At 39.2% G+C, this 17,823-nt stretch overlaps 1 protein-coding gene across 2 annotated transcripts in view; it reads left to right on the forward strand.

Annotated features, from left to right (window-relative positions):
- Positions 1-17,823, forward strand: part of SLC9A7 (solute carrier family 9 member A7) — a 78,714-nt gene that overhangs the window by 38,476 nt on the left and 22,415 nt on the right. For both annotated transcript variants that reach the window (XM_075200081.1, XM_075200082.1), the window contains exons 4-11: positions 5-81; positions 2,185-2,297; positions 4,982-5,087; positions 9,677-9,823; positions 11,816-11,916; positions 14,076-14,164; positions 14,912-15,025; positions 17,578-17,689. In XM_075200081.1, coding sequence (XP_075056182.1) covers positions 5-81; positions 2,185-2,297; positions 4,982-5,087; positions 9,677-9,823; positions 11,816-11,916; positions 14,076-14,164; positions 14,912-15,025; positions 17,578-17,689 — 859 coding nt within the window. The remainder of the gene's footprint in view (positions 1-4; positions 82-2,184; positions 2,298-4,981; positions 5,088-9,676; positions 9,824-11,815; positions 11,917-14,075; positions 14,165-14,911; positions 15,026-17,577; positions 17,690-17,823) is intronic.

A 17,823-nucleotide genomic window follows, 5' to 3' on the forward strand; every position in this document is an offset into this window, starting at 1 on the left:
ACAGAGACACTTCTTCAGAAATATTGGATCCATTCTTACCTATGCTTTCTTTGGTACTGCAGTCTCATGTTTCATCATTGGGTGAGTCCTTAAAGTGTCATATTAATGATGTACATTATCTAGAAGTGAGACATACACTGCGTGTCTGTGCTATTGTAAAATTATGACTGTACATATTTCCGTTTGTGTGATAGCAGTAATAGATGCAGTATTCTTCTGTCTCCGGCCCTACCGTTGTCTGGCACTGGAGACAATAGTACATCTAAAGTACATCTAATTTTCTACACATTTGATTATGATTTTATTATTATTTGCGCCTATGTACAAAATGTTTCTGGAGTAAGAATGTAATTGTACAGTGAAATCCAGGTTGTTCTGCAGGGTAATGAATAAATAAACAGATCATGTTTAATGACCAGTATTGGTCTTTAATGTACATGCAATTCATTGCTGAGAGCTAATGGATGAGATTTTGTGGGCACTGGGAAATGCGTGAGTGGTTAAGAATGGCATTGTGGAAAGCACTTTCATTCTTGCATATAATGGGGTATTTGTCTATTAGATAATTGATGTCTGTCTGACAAAAAGCAGAAATGGATTATCATTTATGACTATGATTTCCAACAAAACTAGTGGTGGATCGTTTAATATCTGTGGTGCTGCAAATTTAGAGAAAAAAAAACCATGTTTACAATCTGGTTACCCATAAACCACGTAGCAGCAGCTTTCAAAATACTGCTTCATTTGTTCATTGTTTTCCTATCCTGCACTGTGATATGTGCCAATGGGTTTACTTCTAATGTGTTAATGTGGAGCTAATGTTGAACGCAGTGTGTGTTTCACGACTTTTCAGATGTTTCTCGATAGATGGTTCATTTCACAATCACATGCGCACCATATGCAGCCAAAATATAGGCAAACCAATATAAGAACGTATTATAACTAATACTGATAATCTAATAACATGATTGGGAATTCTGTGAAGAGTTTGATTTAGAAGGGCACAATCCATGATTGAGGTAGGGTTTGTGATTTACACTCATTTTATTCTTATAAACTGTGGTGTACACATATGTAGAATCAATGGCATTACTGACACATGAACTGATGGTGTTTTCCTGTGAACCGTGTCATGGCCACTAAAGTATGTTCACAGGTGGTTCTCTTAGTACTACCACAGTGCTAGGCGACTGCACCAATTATATAGTATCCATAACATATGTTTAGTGTCAGAGTAACATTTTTACAAACTAAAACCAAAATTGATTATCAAAGAATCCAATAAAATACTCCTATATAATTAAATGTAATTGTTAATGCATATGAATTAATTTAGCAATCTATATACATGTTAAATTATACAGAATATTATGAGACAGACTAGGGAAAAAGTGGTCCAGAAAAGAAAATATAAATGTAATTTGATTAGCAAAAAAGTTGGATGTAGAGAATAATTACAGCAGCACTTTACATAAAGAATATTAATTTTAATATTATAAAATTTTATATCCTGGTAAATGCTCAGTGTCTGTAAAATGACAAAATAAAACTGCGTTCTGGCTGCAGCAAAAAATAAAGTGGCCATTATTAGGATTATACTCTCTTTCAAAAACTAGCTTACCAGTGTGTTACCAGTTACGTTATCCACCGTTGTTAGAATGCGGAATCATGCCGACAGTAGCATTCCTGTGGAAACATGCAGACTAGTGGTTAATGGCTTTAGAATGCTGAGTCAGAATGGTGCACTGGAGTGATGATGTATGCTGAGAATTGGAAGGCATGGAGCATAGTGCCCAGGTATTTCCTATGTGAGTCTGGAATGTCAGACCTCTTCCATATGGGAGAAATTTATTGTTTCAATCAGACGCTGCATTTTTCTTCTGTTATTGTAACAAATATTCTCTGTGTATTTCATTTAAGCTGATAGTTGGATACTGTGTTATTGGGTCCTTTAACAACCAGTCTTCTGTTCCCATTGCTAGTTTTCCAGCACCTACCATACCCAAACCACATCACTAGATAAAATAGTGCCAGGAGCCAAACACACTAGACTTCTACTTGTTGGAACTCTTGCCCCCATTATTACAAATGTTGTATAGTGTGTTTGCGTATTGTGATGCAAGAATATGATGAATAAAGTTTTATGTGGACACAGATGAACCTACTTAATGTGTTCTGTCGCAGGAATCTAATGTATGGAGTGGTGAAATTAATGAAGCTTGTTGGCCAACTAGATGGCAAGTTTTACTACACTGACTGTCTCTTTTTTGGAGCCATCATCTCTGCTACAGATCCAGGTACTTTCTATAAAGTAGTTAAGTAGTCAGTGCTAATATTGCTCATTACTACAATATAATACAATGCAGGCAATGTGCCTGAAATGTAACATAAGTGCTATGTGTTGAGGCAGACGTGCTGTATATTATGTGTAACTAGACTTTGAGCTTGACTGATAAAATACCCTCTTATGGGTCCAAATTACTATTTCAACTTTCCTTTGCTTCTCTGTCTCCTCTAGTTCTGTGTATAGATTCGCAAGGTATACACTGATGCCAAAAGTTTCTTTTTGATTCCTAAATGTCACCTAGTGATATTCATAGTTGACATTTAAAGCCTGATTTAGAGTGGGTTGGAAGCGTAAGTGTAACTTGCATTTGAAAAAGTAGCACACAAGTGTATGGGTATGTACGCTGTATTCGGACTTGAAGATACGTCTGAATGAGTAGCAGGTGTGCCAGCTTGGCAACAGACACCCCTCCGACACTTACATCCAACTTGCAAATATATACAAAAACATTTTATTTTATGTGTTGTCAATGCAATTGCTATGTAGCATCATTTAAATTTGAAAAACCTAGTTAATACAACAGGAACAAGTTCCCAAAATATATTTCTTTTATGTTTGCAACAAAACGGTCGGCAAATCCTATTCTATGGCTGAGCGATTACTAAAGTCTCAATAAGTGTTTGTAAATCATTCCTAAACCTCTAATTACAAGCGGTTTGCTAGTTCGGGTGTTTGCACAAAAAGAGGAGATAGGACAAAGGTTATATATCGGGGCACTCAGGGATAATTGGTTAGAATAGGTATAAATAAAATATAAATTTTTATTAGTATACATTAAAATAAACTCATCCTAGCAAGGTAAAGCTACGCAAAATATTAAAAAAGGACAAAGATAGTGAATTAAAAGTTGCAAATCAACTGCAACAATCGCTCTGTGATCAATTTAAAGAACTGATAGATCATATAATAGAAAATATATGAATCAGAGGGCAAATATTTGGGCAGAACTAGTAATAATGGTAGTGACTAAAATGTCCCCTATGAGTTATAATATAATCAGTATCATAAACGGAAAAATCTCCTTTATTAAACCTATGAGAACATAATTCACTTATTCAAGTATAGTAAGATGGAAATCTCATATGTTGAAATAAAAATATATATGTGAGATTCATAGGTGAGTACTGCAGTAAATCACAGACTCACTGGCTAAATAACAGAATGGTAACGCTATAAGCTAAGATACTGTACTCTGCCTCTAAAGATAGACCCTATTAACAGTGTGATATAATGGTCTTGACTGTTAACAGACTGAGTCTGATAGAGCAGGAGAATCTCCCATGAACACTATGATTGGTGAAGCAGATACTAGTGGTCTATCAGATTGCTAATATATCCTATAAGCCCTCTGATCCTAAATAGGTAGAAGCGCTAATCGCTATTATGTCTTAGGAACCCCACACATGATTAGTCTCAATTGTATTATAATAAGTCTGTGAGGACCAAACAATACAGAGCGCTATCTACATAATAGGATCACACAGAGCGAACGCCAACGCGCGTTTCGCTTAATTAGCTTTCTCAAGGCAGTTCGGGTGTTTGTCATCATCATCTGCCCCTGACAACTCGCAAATTTAACCACTTTTTCAGGTGTATCTGCTATGTCCCATTCTGATTCAATACACAATTGCATGAACATGCCCTTAATGAACATTGCATTTGTTATAACACCCCTTCCCTCTCCGTCTCGCCTCTTCAGGCGTAAGGAGTCTTAAGGGCCAGAAAAGCCGCAGGTCTGAATAGCTGCAGTTGCATGCGTTCACGTTCAGTAGTATATACCCTATATCCAGTCTGGCCAACCTGTGGTTCTCCAGATGTTGTGAAACTACAAATCCCAGCATGCCCTGACAGCTATCGACTGGCTATCTACTGCCAAAGGATGCTGGGGCTTGTAGTTTCCCAACATCTGGAGAGCCAAATATAGGACAGGCCTGCTCTATATTAGAATATACCCACTGAATCTCTCTCATTGTACCATCACTGATGTGTACTACAATTCAAGGAAGTTCAACCATGTTATTCACTGTGCTGATAAGTGTTCCTGCTCTGCAGCAGTAATTAAGGTCAAAAAGATAGGCAGATGCAGCACTAATGGAACCATATACTGTAACTTTATTGAGTCAGTATATTTAGATTTGAATATCTCTGTCTCTATTAGAGAACTGTACAGTGATTGTGCACTCCACACATGCTGCAATTCTTTTGCTTGGCTTGTCTGCCAAACAGGATGTTTGATTATTTTGTCCTGAAGTGGCTGGCCGAATGACCATATACTCTAATACTAAGTATGGTAACAATCACAGGGCCAATGCACGATCATTTATAGCATATTCGGTATTAAGCAGCCAAAAAGGCCATGAATGGCATGCTACATAGGCTGTAGACCACATTATTATCTAATCAGTGAGAACACTGCTACCTGTTATGGGTAGTGAAAGTGACCACCCATTTAGGCTGCAGGAGAAAAACTACATATATTCCAACAATATCCTAGCACAACTTGTAAACTTGTTGTGCAGTTCCTTACCTACACAGTGCATCGTTAATAAAATTACTTAAAACTTTGTGTTTATGCTGTCCCTCTAACTGTCGATTGTGTATGTTTTACTAACTGCAAGCTAATTGTTTTCAAAGTGACGGTCCTGGCAATATTCAATGACCTGCGTGCAGATGTGGACCTGTATGCTCTATTGTTTGGAGAAAGTGTCCTCAATGATGCTGTAGCCATTGTTTTGTCTTCGTGAGTACTTCGTCTAATACAAATTGAGATATGTGTAAACAAAATTACTGGATAGCTCTACAATGCAATGATTCGTAATTCAAATCAAATACAATGATGCACCAGTGAAATAAGCAGTTCAGTTTATGTGGGTCATTTCCCCCCCCAAAAAAAATAAACGTCCTACCACCACTCTCAGATTTTATCAATTTTTTTTAGTTCAGAGAGGATGTGGAAAAAAAACTATTTCTGCCAAATGTATCGACTGTCTGACCATTGGTTTCCGAAATATTGATTTTTCAATGTATTAAACTATTTATTATTTGCGCCTTATTTATTCCAGTTTATTTGAAGCGTAACGGGTGTTAGTTAAGGAATCCTCATAAAATTTGGACCCCTAAGGTAACATTTCCTCCCGATTCCAAGAATCCAAACCTAATTACTTTATCTGCCTTATGTTTCGAGTTACTGCAAAAATGCAATCTTTTGGAAAATAATTATTTCAATGTTGGGTTAAATCAGCATTATTTTTTAGGTGTTTACCAAAGGTATACATTACTCCACAACAAAATCACCATGGTACTCTGTTTCATAGTGGAGGAAAAAAAAAAAATGAAGTTGACGTTTGTATAGCCATTCAAGACAAGATTACTTAAATATTGTTTATTCCTACCACATCACTAGAAACACTCTAAAAACTAAGAAAATGTTCAGGTTGTGATGATTTAGAGTCTGATTTTTCAATTAAAGCAAAAGTGTGAAGAGGCGCCACGACAAGAAGTAATACAAATATTAACTCTGGCATCAAACAGCTGGACAATTAAGCAGACTGCAGAAGAATTTAATGTCATAGAATATATGGTAAAACAATCAATACAACTTAAAGCAACCCATGATATACTGGCAGAATCGGAAAAATATAGAGGGAAAGCCCTTCTTGTATAAATCATTCATCAGGGACAGCAGTTTTACGAAGACTATGAACATTCTCGGATGTGTCCTGGAAAGAAAAGAGTTTTTCTGTAAAAGTTCCAGGACGAACACAAAATGCTACTCCAAGTAAACTTGAAAGAGCTTTATCTTTCAAAGACCGTTTTCCAGACATTTGAGTTGGATTGTCTGTTTTGTTCCTTAAGACCTCTGTGGGGTGTTCGTGTGGCTGCAAGAGGTATGCATTCTGTGTGTTTGCAAAAACTCGCCAAAACTTAAAATTATTGGTTGCTGCTCTACCACTAAAGATGGACTTCAAAGACCTAACTGAAATCCTTGTTTGTTCTTCAGTCTGTTAGGCTGCTGGCCCTGATCACCAACCCACAGAACTGATGACGGAGGTTTCACCTTTAGCAATCGCCTTTCCCTTAGAGCTAGATGCGCTCACCGGTACTCAGATGCCCCCAGGACTTAGCTCCAGGTGTAGTGTGGGTTGGTAATACAGGACACAGCGGCAGGCCAGGAAACTGGTAGAAAGCAGCAAATAATCAAAATGATAGCCAAGGTCAAGGGTCACAGGCAAGCAGGATAGTCAGAAAACACGCCAGAGGTCGGGGTCACGAGCTAGGTAGCAGGGTCCAAAGTACAAGCCAGAAGGATCAGGGTCACAAGAGACAACAGGCAGGGTCCAATTCCGAGCAAGGGGTCATACACGACAAATCCGACAGAGTATCCACAGGACAAGAACAAGGAGCAAAGCAGGTCAGCAGAACTTGAAACAGCTAAGCTATAACCGGCAGTGAGGCTGAAGATGCCTCAAATACACAGAGGGACCAATCAGGGCTTGCCCCTGAAGTATACACACTTGCAGGCTAATGCCTGCTAATTCTGCCCACAGGCTGAATCCAATAAATAATCTACTGAACGTGCGTGCGCGCCCGGCTCTCTATACTGCCGGGACGCCGCGCTAAAGGAGCGTCCAACCGTTGCCTTAGCAACGGTCGGATGCTGGGTGGAAGTGACGTCCCGGTCGTCAAGGTGACAGCCGGGACGCCAGGGAGCGCAGGAAGCGAGCCGCAGCGGCTGTGAGTACCGCCATGGCTCGTGACGGTCTCAAAAACTTGTATGCGTCAATGTGACAAATGCCCAGGTCTAGAAGCACTTCAGAAAATAGTTGAACATTTTTTCATAACGATATGGATGACGATAACACAATTGTCTATAAGCAATCGGTCCACACTGACCAAAGTAAATTGGTTACAATCACTAGTACTATGGAACAATTCCGTCATCTTATTTGTAGTGCTGTTGATAATTCAACAGCCCATCTGTACACAACAAACTCCCAGGCTGAATACCTATGCCAGTTTAAGGAAACCATTCAACTAAGAACAGAAGCTATTGTATTACTAGATTTTGCAGAAAATTATTCATTCATATGTCATGATGCAATTTAAGGATTCCACTGGGACACTCACAAGCAACACTCCATCCATTTGCTGTATATTTTAGTCAAGATGATTGTGATACTTTATACTGTGTGAGTCTGTGCGTTATAAGTGATACCCATGACCCTGTAGCCATAACTCTGCATACCTTCATTACGGTAGTTATGAAATACTTATCAGAACTATTACCAAACTGGAGTATGTTCACTACCTTAGTGATGGTGTTAAACCCATCACATCTTGACATCTTGCCATCTTTGGACCTGTATAACCAGGTAAATGAAAATGTACATGGCATAAAGTTTTTCTACATGTCACAAACTGAAATAGAAGGCTGTAAAACCAAGCTGCACAGCCGTCTAGAAACAGCAAAGACTGTGGCAGGAACACGTACTCATCACAGATATCGGGCTATTAGCAATGATGATCTACACATATACCGCTTGTCATCAGACGACATGAAGACAGCAGGAACCAGAGATAGTGTCACTACGACCACAGTCACAAAAAATGTACACAAAAGTGACCTGGAATATTCATAGCGGCATTGTGCGATAACATCTAGTACATTGGGTGTATTATTCAATATAATGAGGAACAAGACATTTTGTGAAACAAAATCAGTCAACAAATGTGCTGTCCTGGCCTTCAAGAGATAAGTGTTTTGTTCCTTTTATTCACTTCCTCTGCGTAACGGAAGTACCTACTATACAAGGAAGTACTGGAAGGCAGAATACACTGTCTGCTGGCACTTTAAGAAAAGTTACAGATTGTTACAACAGGTTCCAAACAAGCAGAAAATAATGTGATGACTCTACACAAGAAACCATGACATTTAAAAACTTTAACACAACTGAAGTTGAGTATGTATATGGTACAACAGTAATCGAACATCAACTTCATTATTTTTTTTCTCCACTATGAAACAGAGTACCATGCTGACTTTTTGTTTTTTGTGGTAGTAATGTATAACTTTTGGTAAGCACATAAAACAAATTGAGATATCTAATGTTGATTTAACCTAGCATTTTGAATTATGTTCCAAAAGCTCAGATTTTTGCTGTAACTGGAAACGTACGGCAGACATAGTAATTTAGGGCCTGATTCATTAAGGATCTTAAATTAAGAAGTTTTTTATTTCAGTCTCCTGGACAAAGCAATGTTACAATGCAAGGGGTGCAAATGAATTTTCTGTTTTGCACATAAGTTAAATACTGACTTTTTTCATGTAGCACACAAATATCAACTTTAAATTTCAGTGTACAAATAAGCTATCAAGTATTTGTGTGCTACATGAATAAACAGCCAGTATTTAACTTATGTGCAAAACAGAATACTAATTTGTATTGTAACATGGTTTTGTCCAGGAGACTTAAATAAGAAGTTTCTTAATTTAAGATCCCTAATGAATCAGGCCCCATGTGTCTACATTCTGTCACAGTCCATACCAGGGATAGCAGGTTGACTCTAGAATGCCTCTTCGTATGTGCTGCACTCCTTAAAGTATTAAGAGTTTGGCACGGTCATTGAGGTCCGAGAGGTTTTCCAAACTGGTGCAAGATTTGACATGTATGCATAATTAACATTCAGAGTTATATCCATTCAGAGCAATGACACAACTGTGTGATGTGCATGCATCTGATCATGAATCGCAATCAGTCTCTCCACCAATGGACTGCAACCTAGCAGTGCGCTTGCATCCGATTTAGTCATTTCCTCCTCTATATATTGTGGCCCAGTAGCTGGCATCCGTGCCGGATTATTGTGCACCCTATGCCTATCCAACTACTCCTTCTGTTTAATCTGCAGTTTACAAATGTGACTTGAGTTCCACCTTTCGGTTTGGCCTTTTAGTTTACGATTCTTATTACGTTTTTATCTCGCCCCACACAACTAGAACACTGAGATCTGCCTTCCCAGTATGGTCACTTCCCAATAGTGTTTTCTCCACCATAAGTACATCTGCTCAGTGCACAGGTTCTGAGGGCAACTGAGTTACCAGTAAGGGTGTATAGTTTTAAGCGAAAGGGAACTGCTAGAGTTTATGGGAACCCTAGTTTAAATCACTTATTGTTAATGATGGAATATACAGGGGAAACGTGCTATGTTGCACATTCTCCACAGAACGCAACATGTACAAACGTTACAAAACCCTTCCAGAGACTGCAACATTTGTGTTTCCTCAGTTCCTCACTTGTCTTACCGTAGCTTTAATTTGTGTTTCCTCCCTAGGTCTATAGTCTCTTATCAACCAACCGGGGAGAACACTCACACGTTTGATGCTGCTGCATTTTTCAAGTCTGTTGGAGTTTTCGTTGGGATATTCAGTGGTTCTTTTGCGATGGGTGTTTGTACTGGTGTCTCAACAGCTCTTATATCCTTTTGTTGTTTCCACAGATTTACAGTTGTATAGGAAGATAGTACATGCCATTCAGTGCATATTCATGTATTCACCCAAGATTAAATGGGCATCAAATTATGTAGAAAAAAGTCTATACATTGCACCTCACAGTTTGTATACTAGCACACTTACTATGTTTTACTCTATAAACCATAAAATATATCAGAGTCCCTTTAATGCAGAATACACAATCTTTGTGCATATAATTTACATATTTAACTTTATATGCATTTTATCCTTTTTAGATTATTTTTTTCATACTTCATTTTACTGTAGGCGTGTGTATTGCAATGAATATTTGGATTTTAATAGTCATTTGTATTTAGTGGATAGAATAAATTATTACCAAGTGATATTATGCAAGGAGACGCATTGGATTTGATTCATCAAGGCACGTATCTGCCGATTTTGAGCATATGGTACGCAAAATCACTGCGCATGCCCAGAATTGTCAGTTTTCCGTGAAAACAGCCCTGTTCCGTGCACCTGTGAGGGCAAAGGACGTTTGCTACAGCCTACAATTTTGGGGAGTGGTCTGGGCGGGGAAGGGGTGTTTTGCCATAGTGAATTTACATTAGGGGCAAGCCAAACTCAAGCTCACGCAGCCACGTCTGAATCAAGCTCTGAGTGTCTGAAAGTTACTTGTTTTTCTGCCGTATCTCTTGTTCCAGCTACACGGCTAGTCTAAGTCCTGATCAGTGGTGATGATGGTCTTGTATGCATGCGCATGCTATAACATGTGTTTGCCATCAGAAGCAACTGTAAAACTTTATTTTATGCTCAGATATTAACAACATTATAATGTATTTCATGTATTATTATTTTTTTTTTACTGTTTTAACATTAATGCCTTTATTATTATCAGGCAACAATAACGCAAGATTTTTTAATTTTCCTGTGCGTTCTTTTACAATTTATAATTCACATAGGTATTGGATGCGTCCTGCTGCGTCCGGTGTAGTAGAGCATATCTGACCAGCATCAGATTTCAAAAGCACATGCATCTTGAGATTCGTGCTTTGATGAATTTGGGCGGACGCAAATACTGAACACAGGTTGCACTCAGAATATGTGCCTTGATGAATCAAGCTCATTCTTGTGTCTCAGAGCTCATTACACAGTTCCCACCCTCCCCCCTTTGCATTGGTACACTCCAGTTCTAACTAACTGTCTTAGGAAGCAGGTGCGGGCTGGCCGGTGGGCACACAGGCGGCCGCATCATATGACAGGGGATGCGGCCGCGTCATTGATGACGCGGCTGCATCCCCTTTCATGTGATGCGGCCGCCTGTGCGCTGACACGGGGGGAAAACTATGTTTTTTGCATCCGGGGGCGGCCGGCCGGCCTACCCCCGGCCCTAATAGCCGGGGGGTTGCCCCCCTGCCCCCCGAGCCAGCCCGCCCCTGTTAGGAAGCAACTTGTCTGATGTCGATTAGAGCAAAGAATGCCCTTTCTACACTGATTTCCTGCTATTTCAGGAAGTGCCAAGAAAATCTCATATCTCCCAATTGATGAGAAGATTTGCATATTATTGTTCTGTGCTCTGCAGCACCTAGTTACTAATAAAAAAACTACTTCAGGAGCCTGGTACAGAAAATATTAAACTATTAATCATTTTAGAGTGGAATGCAATTGTAAGAGTAATTGACGTTTGAAAAAGTAACGGGTACGTGTATGTACGCTGTATTCAGATTGAAGATGTGTCCGCTTGACAACAGACACGCCACTGACACTTGTGACTAATTTGCAAACGTGTACAAAACCTTTTTATTTTATAAATTATCCGAACGCAATCGCTCTAACATGCCCTTACTGTACATTGTACAAACGTGTATATCTCACGCTGAATCAGGCCATTAATGTCTATTTCTTCATTTTCCACAATGCCTTTTTATTTGCATGAAAAAATGTATACATTTTAAAACCACATATGATAAAGTGTTTTTTCCCTAACTGTCCATTAACGTAACCAAGTTTACCAAGCTGCACTGCTTCCCCTTGTTGGAGACGGCCCTGTTCTTTCTACTGTCTTGGAGCACTTTCCTCCTGGCTGAAGCTTGCAGCTTTACAGGTAAGTGTACAAATGTCAACAGCCATTCATAACAAAATCACTTGTGTTCCTGTTTTCTTTTTACTCTGCATCACCAGTTCTTACTCCTGTCCTCAACTCTCCACAGGAGTGCAGGCACGTGTGTCCAGGGCCAGTGCAAAGTTTCTTGGCGCCCTATTGAGCCTTTCATTACACCCTGGGACACCCATCGGCGTGGTGAAATAGTGGGCGGGTGATTGCACAGCCTAACTAACAATGTCTCATTCAGAGACATTGATAATTTGGGTACCTGGTCACCGTGCCGCGCCCCAGAGCCCGGTGCCCTAGGCAGCTGCCAAATAGTGGCGCCAGCCCTCCATATGTCAGATTTCAAGACACATATGATTCTATCTGTCCTCCAGAAGTAGATTCACAAAACATTTGAGAAACATTTGCACTATACTGCTGCAGTTAGTCCATCCTATAACCAATTGTCACAATTCTACATCTACATTACTATTTCAGACACTCAGTGTAATTGATATCTCAATTTAAAGTGGACTAAAACTAAAAAAAATATGGCTTCAATTAAAACTTCATTGTGGAGTGATATATATTCATAATTGTGAAATTGGTTATACTGGCTGAAACTTATTTTGCCATTTCAACTTCTTGACAGGAAGCTATAATGTTAAGCTATCTCAAAGATGGTGGCAAAGAAAACTGTATGTTTTCTTTATATATATTTTTGTTTGTGCAGATGTAGGACATGTCCGTTTGTCTTTTAATGCTTTTTGGCCCTGTTGCCATAGCGTATCACAGTCACTAAGATTTCTCTAGGTGTAAGCTTAACATTAAACACCAAACTATTGGTATGTTTTACTTGCAAATCCATAGGTAGCTACATAGTTTGCTATTGAATAATTGTAAATATATGATATTGTGGTGAAATAAAAATAAGTAATTAAAAGCTGGACAACATGCCTTCCCTTCTTAATACCTCAGCCAGCCCCAGGGCTGGTTTCCGCTCTTACAGGGAGATAACAAGTGTTGGGTCCCTCTACCGTAGAATAAATTGTTCCCAGGATGGACAGGGCAGGTGCCTCTATAGGGGGCAGATGAGGATGGGCTGGTAGCCTCTTCAAGGAATGTCATTTTGTGACATCCTCTACAACCACCACCCTATAAAGACACCAGCATGGTGGTGACCAGCATGGGGCTGGTTTTTATTATAGCAAGAGGACCCCAAGATTGTGGTTTCTCTTTTATGATGGAAACCCACTCAAGCTGTTTAGTTAGCACTGGGGCTGGTTGAGGATTTTGAAAGGGGTTGTGTTGCCTTTTATTTTTTATTACTCACAACATCTGTGGTCTGAGCAGAGGTAAAGGTCAGTGTCTTGCAGTTCTCCGCAATGCAGGGGTGTGGTGATGGTGTTACATTTTGTTTGCTTCAAGTGATTGACAGTTCCTTCTGCTCAGGCTGCAGTAATTTATTTAAGCTGGGACAGAAACATAGTAATTTGATTCACAGAGCACAGTACACATGCGCTCATTCATTCATCTGGCCTGTGTAGTACAGTTCTTTGAAAGTGCCTTTTGGTGGCCAAAAAGTAATTTTCTAATTCTTTTGTATTTCGTTAAAGAGCCAGCATGTGGAAGAATAATGAAATTGCCCGGCGTAAGAAGACAACTTGATATGTGCTATGTCTGCATGTGAACAAGCAAATTAAGTTAAAAAAAAAAAATCTTCTGCAGACGCTGTTGCTGGGCTAATTCTTTATTCATTGTGTAGTTGGTGTGAAGTCAGTGACTGAGGATGTGGGAAAGACTTTCACAGAAAAGTAATCTGCAACACACAGTGTTTAGTTTCTGATTAATTTCCTATGTAACCAGAGCTGTTCTGTCATTCAAATATAGGTAACACAATATAGTTCACCCTCCTCTACAACCTAGCAAAATATTTTCCCTAGTTTAGTTCAGGAAGACTCGTATAAGAAAGTAGCATTCCAATTTACTGTTCCGCAAAGTTGTGGAATAATTTGAATTCAAAGCATTACATCGAGCATAGCTAGAGGACTGTTAGCTTGATTTGTAATACTTTCATATGGGCATGAATTTTTTTCTCCATCTAGGACTGTATGACTGTGTACTGATTTGTGTTGCATTGTGCTAATGTTTGTGCCGCTGTCTTCTGCTTGCAGGTGTAGTTGCTGTTTTGTTTTGTGGCATCACACAAGCTCATTATACATATAATAATTTATCGCCTGAGTCAAGGGACAGAACGAAACAGGTAAAATCTTACTCTTTATTATGAAATAAAATGGACTACTTTAGTCTTTGAGAGAGTTGTACAGTCTAGTTTTAGTGCTTTTGAGTTGTGTACTTATGTGGTGCATCAATGCAAAGACTGCTTACTATTACATAATACAATACTACAATTATAATTTAAAGGATAAGGCCACCTGAAAATGTAGTATTATCTGGAGTTCAATCATTTGAAATGAAAAAAACAAAACAAAGTAACACTTATCGGCTATGGGCCATTCGCTGGATCCAATAGGGTCCTTAATGCGTGTAATAAACCACCATTGCTCTGCGCTATACTTTGAAACACGCTGAGCCGGTGTCTGCCCATCCCATGAACTTCCAGTTACCTCTTGTGTTCAATACCAATAATGTCCTGAGCACGCCTATCAACCTTGTTTCCTACTACAGAGATTCTAGCGGAGTTAATTTCATATCCTTAGTTTCATTGTATATTTCTTAGCGTTGTTTGACCAACTGGCTAAATGGGTAAAGTTACATATCAAACAGTCTATGCTCTAAATCTGAGTTCTTGTGGTATTCAGAGGACACTGAGGTAGAGTCATTGGGGTTACATATTGGCATATTTATTGGAAACTATATAAAAGTCTCCATTTTTAAGTTAGGTGGGATATAGAGACAGTAAAGGTATTCTGGATTTGCTATTCACTACTTGCATTTATCAAGGTATTGTTGCACATACCTGATTGAACTTCTCTTTGTTTTACTGCAGCTGTTTGAGGTCCTGCACTTTCTGGCTGAAAACTTTATTTTTTCATACATGGGCTTAGCATTGTTCACCTTCCAGAAACACGTATTTAGTCCCATCTTTATTATCGGGGCTTTTGTATCCTTTGTGCAGTTTGATGGGAAAACTCCATTGTATGGTTCTAACATGTTGCTTGTTTGAGTCGATTTTCAGATCTAGCCAGGGGAGGAACAGTGCAATGCCGGGCCCTATAGAAAGATTTACGTAGAGTCCCAGTGTTGCCACCCTAGATTTCCCAGGTGTGCCGGCTCGGGGCCCTGTTGTGGCCGCAACTCCTGTAGTTACACCCTTGGATTTAGTGCTTTTACTTTTATAGAGTCATAGGGCACAAATGGTTGAACTTTTTATTAAACCTAAAGACTCGCACAAGTCTGTTAAACTCAAGCATTCAAAGCACGTTTAAAGTGTCAACAAAGCCTAGTAAAAGCTCTCTGACGCTGGGGAATCAAAGACTAATGTAAGAAAATGGACCTGTACACACGCTTTCTGGCCTGCATTTGTTTCATATTGTGTCAATTTCGACATTGCTTAGAGCATTCACAGTTTTGTAAAATATAAAGTGCATAGTACACAATGCTGCAGGAAAGCTTAGAGAATCCACTATGAACACATTGTTAAAAGAGGGTACAAAATACATGGTTTTGTACGGTTTTAATAGGCCTCGTACACACTGGAGTTGATAAACAATGCCTAAGAGGACAATCTCAGTTGAGCCATCCCAGGATTCCCTTAGATATAGGTCATTTTATTCTATTTACAAAATAACTTTGTAATGGAATCTTTTTGACCAAGCCCTAAAATGTTCCTCTCAGCAATACTAGATAAATGGTACCAATCTATCTCCCAAAGGATGCTCCTCCCAATGTTCTGGAATAACCCCTTTACCTTGTTCTTCCACCCTCCCGCATACACTGCAGCGCACTCAGGTTGAGTATATATTGTCTTGTAACTGTACTGTTCTACATGACTGTAATCCTACAACGACCCTCTTCCTGGAGTTATTATTGTAAAGAACATTCCGGTGTATTATATGCTTTACTACCTTGACCACTTAATCTCTCCTAATCCTCCCACCTTCAGTTTTCATTGGTTTTGTACCATTATTTTCATAAAATCTCAATAAAAACCAAATCACTGGGGGGGAGCAGAATTCTGCAGCTCTTTTATACCTTGAAGATCAGTGTCTGATTCTACAATGTTACATCACTTGGCTGAGATAAAATGAAGTACCATTCCTGTACTGCAGCAGTAAATTGTCCCCTGTTTCTAAATCATCAATTGTGCTTATCTAACATTAAAATCTATTCAATATTGTTAAGCCACCAAAGTCAAAAGAATAATAAAACATTGTAAATTAAAAATAGGTGGTTGTTCAGCATAATGCCCTTCTGATAATATGACAACCCATTAAAATAAATATATAAAACCATACCTTTTATTTACTACATCTGTATTTGCAAACTACGAGTATTGGATCTCTTATCTGCCTCTTCCTAGGGTCTTTGTGGCCAGACGTTTTAATGTAAATTGCAAGCATTTGGTAGTTGTCAGTGATGATCTTCTTGGCATCTATCTTGGGCCAGGATTAGGGGGAGAGCATCACCTTCACAACTGCATTCCTTTCTTGCCATGGGGGTCCTGTGTGTGTGGCAGAAATAGGAAAACTATCCCATGATTAACATTACAAATATTTGAGAATTACTAATTGGTGTATATTTTGTTTAAAGCCTAAGGTTAGATAGCCCGTTATGCCCTTCTCTCAGAACTACCCCTTGATGCTAGATATTATAATGTGGTAATCACTATATTGAAACCTATTTTGTTTTCAATAGGGAGATTTACCTTCATAATTGATCATGGGGAAATGAGCTGCACATGCATAAGGTCTTTGCCCATTGGTACAGTCATATCTAGTCCTGATTGGTTGGTTTGATGCAGTCTACCCCCTCTCCCAGGTTTTCCACCCTGCTTAAACATCCCCCAGATAGGGTGCAGTATATCAAGTGCTTATTTGAATTGATGACAGGGGTGGAGACTGGTTTGGACACTATATAAAGAGCACATGTTGCTGTGTTCTGTGTGTACCATCTTGTACTTCTGGATGTTTCATCAGCACCACACATTAATGTGTAACAGTGATGGTAAGGAATATTTATGAGTAATTCTGCTTTCAGGATCCTGCACAACGACTATTATCTGCTGTAATCCTGTGATTTACAGTTAAGACCTAAAACTCTAATCTGTTCCCTGGCTGTTCTTTGTTGAACCCAGTGCCCTGAGACATCACTCTGCCTACTACCCTGCAGTCCTGATACAAAGTAAGCGGTCAGGAGGAACCAGCCAGTGTCACCAGCAAACAGGTGCTGCAACAGCTATACACCACACCCAGACGTAAGCTCTTCCAAGTACTGGTGAAGGAGCCTGGTGGTGGCAGCAACTACTCTCCAACAACTAGTTGTGATTTACCAGCACAAAAAAATGTAAAATGTGGCTAGTCATGAAACCACAAAATAGCCTAGTCATTAAAGGGCTAAGGAAGGTTCATGGTGATTTTGTAAAGAAAAAAAAAAAAGAGAGCCTGTTTACAATACTATATTCAATGTTGAGCCCTTGACTAGTGCTTGTTTCAGATAGCTGTGTTTGTAGGTAGAGCTGCTCATGTATATCCACTTTCATTTTTTCTGAACTTGGGCAGAAGACACAAGATTGGCTGGAACTTTCAGCACATGATGATGTTTTCAGGTAAGAAAATATATGAAATGTTGCTTTAACATATCTGCTCCCTCTGGCCTTGTGTCTGTGACTTCTGGACTTGGAACTGGGCATTTAAAAGAAATGCAGCAATTCTTTCAATTTATTCAAATGAAAGAGGTCCC

This window comes from Mixophyes fleayi, chromosome 2 (genome assembly GCF_038048845.1).
Source record: "Mixophyes fleayi isolate aMixFle1 chromosome 2, aMixFle1.hap1, whole genome shotgun sequence".
Taxonomy (NCBI): Eukaryota; Metazoa; Chordata; class Amphibia; order Anura; family Limnodynastidae; genus Mixophyes; species Mixophyes fleayi.